Source organism: Cyprinodon tularosa, unplaced genomic scaffold (genome assembly GCF_016077235.1).
Source record: "Cyprinodon tularosa strain WSP-4 unplaced genomic scaffold, ASM1607723v1 ctg663, whole genome shotgun sequence".
NCBI classification, from domain to species: domain Eukaryota; kingdom Metazoa; phylum Chordata; class Actinopteri; order Cyprinodontiformes; family Cyprinodontidae; genus Cyprinodon; species Cyprinodon tularosa.
This window is the reverse complement of record NW_024039411.1, coordinates 245,542-257,970: the sequence shown is the minus strand read 5'-3', so window position 1 is coordinate 257,970 and position 12,429 is coordinate 245,542. Positions and strand designations below refer to the sequence as shown.

Here is a 12,429-nt window from a genome sequence, read left to right as displayed (position 1 = left end):
TTTAGATTTCTATTTTTTGCTGTGATGCTCTGATGCAGGGATGGAAACTTTCTTCCATTTTTTCCCAAAGCTTTAAAATAAAAATAACAAGGAACGCTGTTGACAGAGGATGTGGGATTCCAGGGTTAGAGAGCTCTGCTCTGATGATGTCACTTCCTGCTTGGTTCATCAACTCCTCCCAACAGAAACACGTCCACCATAGAAAGATTCCTTTATCCTGTTTCTATCATTTCCTCAAATTGAGAGCGTTCACATCTCTTCCGTCACCTCATGCTGCTCAGGGATAAACATTTAATCATGAATGCTTATATATTTAAGCCCACGTAGTCCTTTTTTATAGTGGGCTAAGAGCCCGTGTTGCCATCCGAGGCTTAAAGAAGACTTTTAAATTTTTGCAGCTTCAGATTTTCATTTTGTTTTTTTGGTCCAATATGGCTCTTTGAACAGTTTGGGTAGCTGACCCCTGCACTAAGAGAGTTTAAAGCTTTCTTTACTGGAATAAAACACACAAATCCTGCACAGGATTTTGTATCATTCGTGATTAATGAACAAAAATTGTTAAATGTATTATAAAATATTTTCTGGAAAGGTTAATTAATATGTTTTGAAGCACCTTTATTTCCCAGTAGATCTGGGAGAGTCAAATGTCTTCTTCCTCGTCCAGGACTTAGGGAAGGAGGAACACATCCTCCACTTCTGAGGAAGCTGCATAACAACAAAAAGATAAAGAAAACATAAACCAGCAGCTCTAATAAAAACATTTCTAATTTACCCGACTCTAAGCAGAAAAATCGTCTAAAGAATGAAATAACAGCTGCAGGTTTGAAAAGCAGCCAAATCTGACTGAACTTGATGTCATTTATATATTTATATAATAAATTATATATATATATATATATATATATATATATATATATATATATATATATATATATATATATATATATATATATATATATATACATATAAAAGCTATCAGTACTCCATATTTTAAGACAACATTTTTTGTTTAGTATTTCAACTTGATAATAGAAGTTCTGGTTTTAATGCTGTTATCATAACTTAGAATCATGATTTTTTTTTTTCCAATTTATATGAAAGTTGTGGGACTGAGAAAATATAATGAATAAACTACGAGCCTTAAGCTCCTCACTAAAGAATGAGACTTTTTTATTATTTTTTATTTAGAGCTTATTGCCTCTTAATGTGGAAACTGTCACATTTATTTAACCCTTTTGTTTCAGCGAGTTTCCAGCTGCTGCTGCTCAAACCATTGCTGCATCTCCGCCTCACTGAGACTTCAAGTTTTTATAAGTCCACTAAATGAGAAACAAATAAGATGCTTTTTTTTTTTGTAGAGACAAAATGTTTTTTTTGTCTTTTGAGCATTAATTTGTAAATATAACACTGAGCCTCAAACTTGGAAGCAAACTTTTCCTAACATTTCTTACAAAAACCCAAAGGTTAGCAGAGCTTTCACCAGTGGAACCTAAAGGAATAATTACTGACATCTCCCTTATTACAGATTATAACAACCTTGGTTTTCTGAACTCACTTAGATTATTATCCTGGTATTTAACACTTAGTTTTTTTAGGTCTTCACGCCTGAAAATAGTCCTTTTTTCAGTCATCTAGGAAAGAAAAACACAAATTCTTGAACATAATTTGTAACAAACCGTGAAGATAAACCCAACCCTGAACAGTCAGAATGATGTCTGATAGAAAACTGAAATCAAGACACCATCCCCACAGAGAAACACAGTAGAAGCAACATGTATGGATTTCTTCTGCAGGACAGGAAACATTTAGAGGTGCAGAAGACTTGGCGCTGAGGTGAAGCTTCGCTTTCTAGAAGGATGATGATGCCAAACATGGGAGGATTTCCATAAGAAAGCCCAAACCTGAATCCAACAGAGAATCCGTGACTAGACATGAAAACCAAAGCTTACCGACACACTTCCCCCAAATGGGACAGAGCTGGAGCTGTTTGTAAAAATAAAAGTGAGCAAAAATAACATCTAATAATAAATGAAAAATAAGCTTAGAGTGGGTTTAAAGTGTTTAGATTAACATCTGAATTTTTGCTTAAATTTTTGATGAGATGAAGTGAAGAATAAGATCCTTCAATCATGTATTTATTTATGTCGAATTTACAATTTTAAGAGTCTCAATACCAACTTTGACCACAAGATGGAGACAAACACAAGGTTTTGTGACCTGATGAAACGATGCAGCCTGGACCGTTTGTAATGCACGCTGTGTGGTGCTGATCTTTACTTTGATTTAGTCATATGTGGAAATCAGATGAATCTGCTTTTATAGAAAGCAGCGTTCTTTCCATCTTATGCAAAAAAAAAAATTAATTTAAAAGATTTAAAACAATAACAAATGCATAAGAAGCATTTAACACAAAAAGATCAAATAACTGAATTGAATGAAAAATAAAGTGTCCACACTGCGCTTTGACTAATTGGCCACTGCGGCTGTCAGTCACGCCTCTAACCCCGCCCTCGGCGCCGACACACCCATCTCCTCACCGGCGTTTCATTCATTCTGTTTCACCCTGACTGCTTTTCTAAGTGCCTGGTAGAAAGGTGACGGCGGGGTGAAGATAGCATCAAACTGAGAACTCTGCGTGAGCGCGCGCCTGTGTGTGCACGTGTCTGTTTCTCCTCTTCCACCCTCCTCCTCCTCCCCCCGCCGCTGCTCCTCCTCAGCGTGGAGATGCGGGGCCACTACTGGCTGTGCGGTTGCGGCACTGGATGGATGTGAGGAGCATGTGTGCGGGTGAGGACGCCTCGGGCTGTGCAGACAGAAGGACATAATTCTTTTTTTCTGCAGCTTTTTTTGTGTGTTTTGAAATTTTCTACCAACCAACCTACCTGCCGATCGGTCACCTCCAACAGGACGAGATGTCAAACTCAAACAAAAGCAAGAAGGACAAAGAAATCCTGGCAGAATACGAGAGCCAAGTGAAAGGTGAGGTCATTCACTTTAATTGTTGGATGCATGTCTCCACCTGTGCATGCACCTGGCTGCAGCTCTCCAGCACATGCATGCGTGCAGGGTGTGATTTTCCACGGAGGCTGACACCTCAGTGAGACGTCAGGATTTGTGGGTTCATCCTGAGTGCTGCATGGCGCCTCAGGGAAGGAGGAGGAGGATGATGAAGAGGTGTGTATGCTTGGATGTCTGTGGTTGCATACATGCATGCATGCATGTGTCTGTGTGTGTGAGTTATTTCCCCATCAGCCTGAGATGTCTTAGCTGGGAATTTCACCTGCAGACATGTTCATGTAAAACAGTGTGTGGCCCCCAGAGACAGTCCTGCTGGATGACCTTTCATTTCCACCACATGCACCAGAGGAATGATGCTCCCAGTGTTCCTGTGGGGTGAATGTCAAAATGTCCAACCTTTAACACCTTGAAACAGCCCCTCAGCTCCACACGACTCCTCACATCATCCCGTCTCCCATCATCCTCCACCAGTTTTATCCCTTTTCTATGTCCAGCACAAAAGAATCGACTTTGCCTGAGTGATTATGCTTAATTGAGACTATCTTGAGGTGTGTGTTGCTGTCTTTTAGAGGCATTTGCTCTGGCCTTCTGCCAAAGCACACTGGGGGATGCCCTGCATTATAATGACCGCCTGGGCCGAGTCGCCGCCTCCCGGTCCTACTGGTCCTCTGGCTCCTGTTGCCTCCTGCTGAGATCCAAATGTATGGATCCGCTGCTGTAACTATGTGCTTTCCAAGTCTGCCTCCCTGCTCCAGCTCCTGATTGGTGGATGCAGAAGGTGGTGTGTAATGTATACACAGGGGGTGGCCGCCGCTCCCTCACAGGGGAGGTGAGGTGAGCCTGCTGGAAAGGTAGAGGGGGTGATTATGCACAGTGCTGACAATACATATTGGTGAGCTTGATAAAGCTCTGCTTGGGGAGGTTCTGAGCATGCTCCTGTCCGATGGGGGGGGCTGTGACACCTCCACGGTCTGGATGATGGAGATGAGGATCACTCTAATGAGAAAATGCAAATGAAGATGTGGTGAGAAGAAAAGGAGGAAAATGAGAGGAAAGGGCGATGGGATGTGGTGCTTTCCTCGCTTTCCTGCAGCAGATCCTTTATTTTCTGCTTGCGTCTGCATGACGGCGATTAGTCAGGTCTCTGTCTGCTCTTCATTTCTTCTCATTTCTACTTCGCGTCGGACAGACCTTGACACAGACCTTAAAAAGGTCACCATCAGTAGTTCCTAAGAGCTTCTAGGTCTGTCAGACATTTACTTTTTTCCACTAGATTTCAGTCACCTGTGAGAAGCTTTCCAGACCCTGACACAGCTTCAGTGTTTCCGCTTTCTACACACTTTAAAGTTTAATTTAATCAAAAATACCTCCATGTCAGAGTTAATAGAAATGCAGACGACTTCCTTTATGTTAGAACACAGCTTTCTGTACCAACCTGGAGCTCCTATTCACTGGAAGACTAACTTTTTGGCAGCAACAGCCGACAGTTGGTGGAGAAGTCTGGGAGTGAGAACTTTGACCCAGTCTGTTCTTTAAACTCATTGGAGGATTTTCCAGCATAAGTACTTTGACTAGGCCACTCCAAGCATCCATTTAGTTTCCTCAGAGGAGGAATTGCTTCTGTTTTTGGATCACTGTCCTTCAGAATATTCTGCTGGAGGGCAAAGTTCATGCTTCCACTGAGCCTTCCAGGTCCTGAACCCTAAAGCTGTCCGCTCCACCCAGTCACTCCACCACCATCAGCACCATCACTCAGATGATCTTCTAAAAGGCTGCTAGTTTTCCACTAGATGTAACTTAACCCACACCTTCCAGAAAGTTCTGCTTATGTCCGGAACTGTAGTCCTGAAGTTAGATGTGTTGGTCTGAGTCAGCTGTTCAGTCTCTCTTTAAATCGTGACCTCTGACCTTTAGTGAGGCCTCCAGAGTGATAGATGTCGTCTTGGATGGTGCATTAGTGCCCTCTTGGAGTAATCTTGGTAGGATGGCCAGTTCTGCAACATTTCTTCATGGCTTTGTAGGCTTTTCCAGACTGATCTATGGCAATAGATGTTTCTGATGGGAATCAGAATGTTTAACTTGGGATTAATCTGTTTTGGTGGTATGGGTTCTGCTGGAGGTTTCTTCCTGTTAAAAGGGAGTTTTTCCTCTCCACTGTCTCTACAACCATGCTTGGTGTGAGGATTAGCATTTAAGTCAATTATTTGAAGCAATCAGCTGGTTTTCCTTTGATGGAAAACTTTGAATCAATCTGACTGTATGATCTGGTTGAACTGGAAAGTGCCTTGAGATGAAATGTGTTGTGAATTGGCGCTATAGAAATAAACTGAATTGAATTTCTGAAAGATTAAAAGACAAAAACAGCAAATCAAAGAGAGATACATTCAGAACACTTTAAGATCTGTTGGTTCAAACTATTTAGAACGATAAAAGTCCAGGTTTTGTATGGAAATCATGGATGAAGAAGAACCAGACTCTGTGGATAGATGTAGTGCACCAACCTACGTGTCAGGCTCTCTGATAGCATCAGAATATCCCTCACCCAGACCTCTACGACGCCAGATAGGTGGCGTGTGGCCGTGTCTCGTGTTATCAGTGAGTTTGTTGAAGCAGACTAAGGCCGATCGCTTCCTTCTCCACCTCTTTATTGTGGTTCGGTATCGACTATAGTTCTCTGAACCAGCACACCCCTCCCTTCTCCTCTGCTCTTGTTTTGGTTCATTCAGATCTTCCTACGTTAATATCAGATTAGGGCTTCAACTCACGATTATCTTGCTAATTTATTAATCCGTTGATTATTTTTTCAGTTATTTGATAATTAATTGGATAGTGAAAGGTTCCTTAAAGATAAAGATTTTATACAAAATTAAACCAAGTGAAGCTAAAACTTTTCCACTTGAGACGTTCTGGATAGAGGAGACTGACAGACGGAATTATTATTATTTTTTTAATGCAAAATGTTTATATATTTTTTTTCAAAATTACTTCTCTAAGTATGTCGCTATGTCAGCTAAAGGCTTGTTTTAGAGTCTCTATACTCCAGTTAACAATTAATCAATTACTACATTAGACTAAATTTAATCTGATTAATTGTTTCAGGCCTATATCAGACAAAGATTAATTGCGTAACACTAAAAGTTCTCTAATAATTTAATGTATTTAAGGTAAAGAGATCCAAACCATTTGGGTCATGTCTGGAAAAAAAAAATCTCCTTCTAGTTGAATCAGAAAACGGTGAAGTAATTTCTAAACCTAGCAATCACCAAATCGTACCTCACCCGCAGCACGAAGCATCAAATCGTACCTCACCCGCAGCACGAAGCAGGCTCACAGATCGCACAATGCAACAAGTAAGGTCGCAGTAGAGAGAAAAAAACTTCGCTTAAAAACAGTATTTAGTCTTTGCTCTGATCTTTCACTGATATTTATGTCGACTAAAGCGAAATAAAAGAGGGAATCTCTAAAGGAGGCAAATAATTGTTAGCAGCGCTAATTAATCTGTTTGGACTATAATCCTCAGAACCCAACATATCTGCTATAGTAGTTTATATTTCTGCTACTGAACCTTTCTGAATACAATATTCATTATTTTTCTAAATATGTGTATAAGGCAGGGGCGGGTATAATGTTATAATGATAAGGTTAAGTAAAAAATCTTGTTTCCATGGTAATAACACATAATTAATAAAGAAATACACTCACCGGCCACTTTATTAGGTACCCCATGCTAGTAACGGGTTGGACCCCCTTTTGCCTTCAGAACTGCCTCAATCCTTGGTGGCATAGATTCAACAAGGTGCTGGAAGTATTCCTCAGGGAGTTTGGTTCATATTGACATGATGGCATCACACAGTTGCCGCAGATTTGTCGGCTGCACATCCATGATGCGAATCTCCCGTTCCACCACATCCCAAAGATGCTCTATTGGATTGAGATCTGGTGACTGTGGAGGCCATTTGAGTACAGTGAACTCATTGTCATGTTCAAGAAACCAGTCTGAGATGATTCCAGCTTTATGACATGGCGCATTATCCTGCTGAAAGTAGCCATCAGAAGTTGGGTACATTGTGGTCATAAAGGGATGGACATGGTCAGCAACAATACTCAGGTAGGCTGTGGCGTTGCAACGATGCTCAATTGGTACCAAGGGGCCCAAAGAGTGCCAAGAAAATATTCCCCACACCATGACACCACCACCACCAGCCTGAACCGTTGATACAAGGCAGGATGGATCCATGCTTTCATGTTGTAGACGCCAAATTCTGACCCTACCATCCGAATGTCGCAGCAGAAATCGAGACTCATCAGACCAGGCAATGTTTTTCCAATCTTCTATTGTCCAATTTCCATGAGCTTGTGCAAATTGTAGCCTCAGTTTCCTGTTCTTAGCTGAAAGGAGTGGCACCCGGTGTGGTCTTCTGCTGCTGTAGCCCATCTGCCTCAAAGTTCCACGTACTGTGCGTTCAGAGATGCTCTTCTGCCCACCTTGGTTGTAACGGGTGGTTATTTGAGTCACTGTTGCCCTTCTATCAGCTCCAACCAGTCTGGCCATTCTCCTCTGACCTCTGGCATCAACAAGGCATTTCCGCCCACAGAACTGCCGCTCACTGGATGTTTTTTCTTTTTCAGACCATTCTCTGTAAACCCTAGAGATGGTTGTGCGTGAAAATCCCAGTAGATCAGCAGTTTCTGAAATACTCAGACCAGCCCTTCTGGCACCAACAATCATGCCACGTTCAAAGTCACTCAAATCACCTTTCTTCCCCATACTGATGCTCGGTTTGAACTGCAGGAGATTGTCTTGACCATGTCTACATGCCTAAATGCACTGAGTTGCCGCCATGTGATTGGCTGCTTAGAAATTAGGTGTTAACGAGCAGTTGGCCAGGTGTACCTAATTAAGTGGCTGGTGAGTGTATGTATGATCTCTAGTTTATCTCTAGTTTAGCTCTACTAGATTGCAGTATATTGCTACTCATTAATTAATAATGATTATTATTATTATACACATAATATTATATAGTAATATTAGCATCTTTTAATTTATATAATAGAACATTTTGCCAATCTGCTCTTTAAAAAAAATGCTGGTTATCTAATCATTATTTTTAGCTAACCTAACAATGCTTGCTTAAGAGGCATTTTTTATTTTATTTTATAGACAGAGAACATTAAAAAATGTAGAAACAAATAGGAAAGTGCAGCACCCTCCTTTCAGCCGACCTTCTTTTCAAAGCAACAGGTGGGGGAGGGGTGGTATTCTAATACTTGGCTGGAAAGAACTCCGTTCATTCAAGCTGGTTTTGCTGTTTCCTATTAGACTAAATTTATAAACAACAAGGAAGGAAATGTATTGAAAGCATCGATGCCTTTATTCTGATTTATAATAGAAATTATTCTGGTTTTCACAGATTTATCAACCAGGTTACTGTATCTCAGCTATTTATTTAAAAAAAGCAATATAGAAAGTTGATAAGCTGCCAGTTTAAGAAGCTTATAAAAGGAAACAATTATCCTCTAATCTTGTTTCAGGAAATTATCTGATTTTGGCCAAATTTAGCGCCTTGAAATCAGATCTTAAAGATGGAAATTGGTCCAGAGAAATTAGACGAGATAAACTGGATCATCTTTTGTTTCAAGCGAAAATATATAATTATAATAATAAGATTTTATTTTGACACCAAAAATAGCAACAGATAAGAGAATAACCAGTTAGATTTGTTGGTCTTATAATGAAATCTGTTTAAATTTTTAAAGTGGACATAATAATATAGCTCCTGTCTAACTGGGTTCTTTATTTTCCATTTTCAAATATTGGCTGAATATTTAACAGAGGAGGGTTAAAGAGAATTAAACACAAAGAGTTTGATGGTTTTTGTTGTTGGTTTAGCTTTAGCTTCTAGTTCGGATTTAATTGATTTAACCTTTTAAAGAACTGTACAGTAATTCAGATTATTTCTACTGATAGTCAAACTTCTTTATTTCAGTTCTTAAATGTTTTCATTCTGTGAAGATATTTACATATTAAATTAGGCAGAATGTAAATCACTTAAATGTAAAAAGTTTGTCCTTTAGTTATTAATTAGCTGTAAGCATATATTAAAAATCTAAAAACACAGAATAATCTTTATTGGTCTGAGTAAAATCAGTCAAAGCAAAAAATAAGACGATGTTTCATTACCGTAATTATTAAAGATCCTATAATAATGAATGTCTGATTGCCTGTTTTTATTTAATTAACCATGTACTGTTATTGGTTAAAAGATTGCAAGACATTCTTATTTTTATCTCGACATATTTATCTGGTTTAAAGTCTTTTATCGATGGTAGAGAAATAGTTTCTCCTCTACCACCTGCTGCAGGTAACAAAACTTGCAGAATGTGTAATAATAATCTAACTCCATGTCTAATCACTATACTGGCGTAATTATTGCCAAACTTTTCTCTCCAAGTTTAATTCCACATTTTAACCTTAAAATGTTTAACCTCCTGAATAATCAGTTTCAACCATGAATTATAGTCCATTTTGGAGAGTTTTAGTATATTTGAGCTGATCTAAATAATATAAGTATTTATTTTTAGACCCAGTCTGTCGTTTGTTTACATAAGGATCAATTTATAGATACGATATATAATGTTGTTGGTAAGAATTATTGTAAAGTTATTTTTTGCTTCCTGAGATGTTATAGAATCCAACAGGTCAGTAGGAGGGGCTACCCGATTTTAAGCCTCCGATCCAAACTCGATCTTTTAAACTCAAATCCGATCCGATTTCGAGTCCCGATCCGATATTTTTAACCTGACTCCGCCAGATCTGGAAATCTTCCGTTGAAGTAATTTTGGGAAGGGGCGAAAATACTGGTTAGCTGATTGGCCTATGTTGGTGATAGACGGGCCAAATAAATCAATCAGATCAATGAAACACATGACGTACTAACAGAGCAACGATGAAGAGGAGCCAATTGATAGATCAAACTCTTGCTGAAAACAGTCGGGAGAAGAGCAAAAACATCTTTTCCTCTGAGAAAAGCCTCCAGAGCCGTGTTTTGCTCTTCTTTCAGTGAAGAAATACTCTGTAATTCGCATAAAACTTGCTCGATAGCCACGCTAACGCTAGTTTCATCGGCTGAAGCCGCCATGTTCTTTAGACTGAACTGTCGCGCTTCTCGTTGCGTCACACCTCAACCCGCCTCAAAGCCAACGCTGATTGGACGTTCGTTTGGTGAACGGCTCCAAATTTTCTTCAACGGAGAGTCTCCAGACTGATCTGCGAGTGAAACCTTGAAAGCTCGCGAGATCAGGATGGTCTCACGAGGCTACAACATTTTGCCTTTAGTAATGAAATTTATAAAACTCAAAGTAACTAAACATTTTATTTGACTAATAATTTCATCAATAAGCATTACTATTATTATTTTAAATCACATTAAATCCCAGAGAATTAAAGGTCAGCGTCAATTTAAGATTTCAGACAAAAGTAAAAAGCTAAACACTGACTGGGTTCAGTACGGCTTGTCTGACATGTTCTGAACGCCACGCTTTAAATCAGAAGTTTCAGGAGTTGCCGTAAATATCTGCAGGACTAAGGATGCACGATATTGGGATTTTGGCCGATATCCGATATGCCGATATTTTAAAACTCGCGTAGCCGATAACCGATATCGATACCAATGTTAAAGCTGGACAAAAATAAGTAGTCATTGAAAATAGCAGTTTTGTTATCCATTTCTGACACTTTGAAAAATAATATACTCAAATATATTTTCATATGCTGATATCAAATAGATTTTTAAAAACGCGGTATCGATCTATTTTACTTTCAAAATCTCGTGAAATTTCATCGTTCTGTTACAAACTCTCGTGATATTTTGCAAATTCTTGTGAGATTTTGTTAGTAAAATAGATCGATGCCGCGTCAATATATCAACATATAAAAATATGGCGAAGTTTCGTGAATTTTCGGGGGATTTCGTAGCATAACGATGACATATAGCAATATTTCATTAGTAAAAGAGATTGATATGGTGTTTTTAAATGGCAATATATCAGCATATGAAGATATTGGGATATTTTAATGGATCAATATTTTTTCCCTCGTCTTTAGAAGTTTTTAAGTCTGTAAAAAAGAAGTTTTTGAGGAAGAAGAAGAAGTAGTATTTTTTTTTTTTTTTTAGACTTTAGAAAGTCAGAAGCTGATCAAATATCGCGTTAAATATCGGTGGGGTGGCCGATGTCCGATATTCAGTTTTAAGTCCGATACCGATAGGGGGCCGATTATATCGTGCATCCATATGCAGGACTCGTCTTCTAATGTAACCAAGCTCCGATCAACGGAATATAGGAAAAGATCGGGCCGATCCGATCTAAAGATCGGGATCGGGACATCCCTAGTTTGTAGTTAATGAAGTATTACAGCACGGTTGTATTTGTAAGGCTCTTGCAGGGTTGTGATGCGGCTCTAGTTAGTTTTCTGTGGAGTTGTATCTCAGTACCCTTATTGGTAAATCTCTAATAATTAATGTGTTCCAGTGACCTTTAAGTGGGAATAAAGTCAACTTTCTTAACCCCGCATGATTTAATTTAAAGGTTTTTATCAGTTTTGGGAGGCAAATCCTCATATTTAACAGAAATAAAGTTGAAAATGTTAGTTTGTGGGCATAATAATATGATGGAGTTGCAAAAACAGAAACTTTTTATTAGCATCCTATTTTACTGAGATGCTCTTGTCTTCTTTACTGCTTTGGTCTAAATTAAGATTAGCTTTTTATTTTATCAAAGAAAATCTATGCTGTTAAATGTAATGTGAATTAGAATTAAATTAGAAATAAAAAGGCTGATGAAAAGCTCTTGTATTCGATTTGACTGTATGACGAGAATAATTCCTCACCAAAGGAACTGCAACCTTCCACATATTTAAGCAGGCAGTTTCCTTGTCTGTGTTTAATTCCTCGTTCCTCTCGGTGTGTCGGTGTTTTGCCGCGCTGTGGCGTCCTGAAGGCAGCTTCCTCTGATCAAAGAGGCTGAGCATCGCCGTTCAGGGTGGAACAAGGACACACAAGGAGGTTTTCTAAGAGCATCTATCCCAGAGATCAAAAGGGAAAGCGCAGCAGATTTCCTTTTTTTTCCTTTTTCAGCAGGCTGTGATCCAAACCAAGGAGTTTCATTGATGTAATCTCTCCTCCTGCGTTGAGGAATCCTCCTCCTGCTCTGTAACGAAGAACCTAATTTTGTGTAATTCACAGGAATCCGGCGTGCAGCTAACAATTGTATCCAGTTCATTCATGAGAAGGTTGTTAAGCCTCTGCTTTTCTTATCTGCTTTTCTTTTTACCTTTCTGGTCTCTTTAGATCCAAGCGTCTTTGTTGTTGTTATCTAAGCTTCTTTTCCTGAATTTAAGTTATTATCTCTGCT

At 39.1% G+C, this 12,429-nt stretch overlaps 1 protein-coding gene across 2 annotated transcripts in view; it reads left to right on the top strand.

Moving 5' to 3' along the window:
• Positions 1-2,520: 2,520 nt before the first annotated feature.
• LOC119771294 (SLIT-ROBO Rho GTPase-activating protein 1-like) overlaps positions 2,521-12,429 on the top strand; it is a 60,647-nt gene continuing 50,738 nt past the window's right edge. For both annotated transcript variants that reach the window (XM_038267155.1, XM_038267154.1), the window contains exon 1: positions 2,521-2,979. In XM_038267155.1, the coding sequence (XP_038123083.1) occupies positions 2,913-2,979 (67 nt within the window). In that variant the 5' untranslated portion in view covers positions 2,521-2,912. The remainder of the gene's footprint in view (positions 2,980-12,429) is intronic.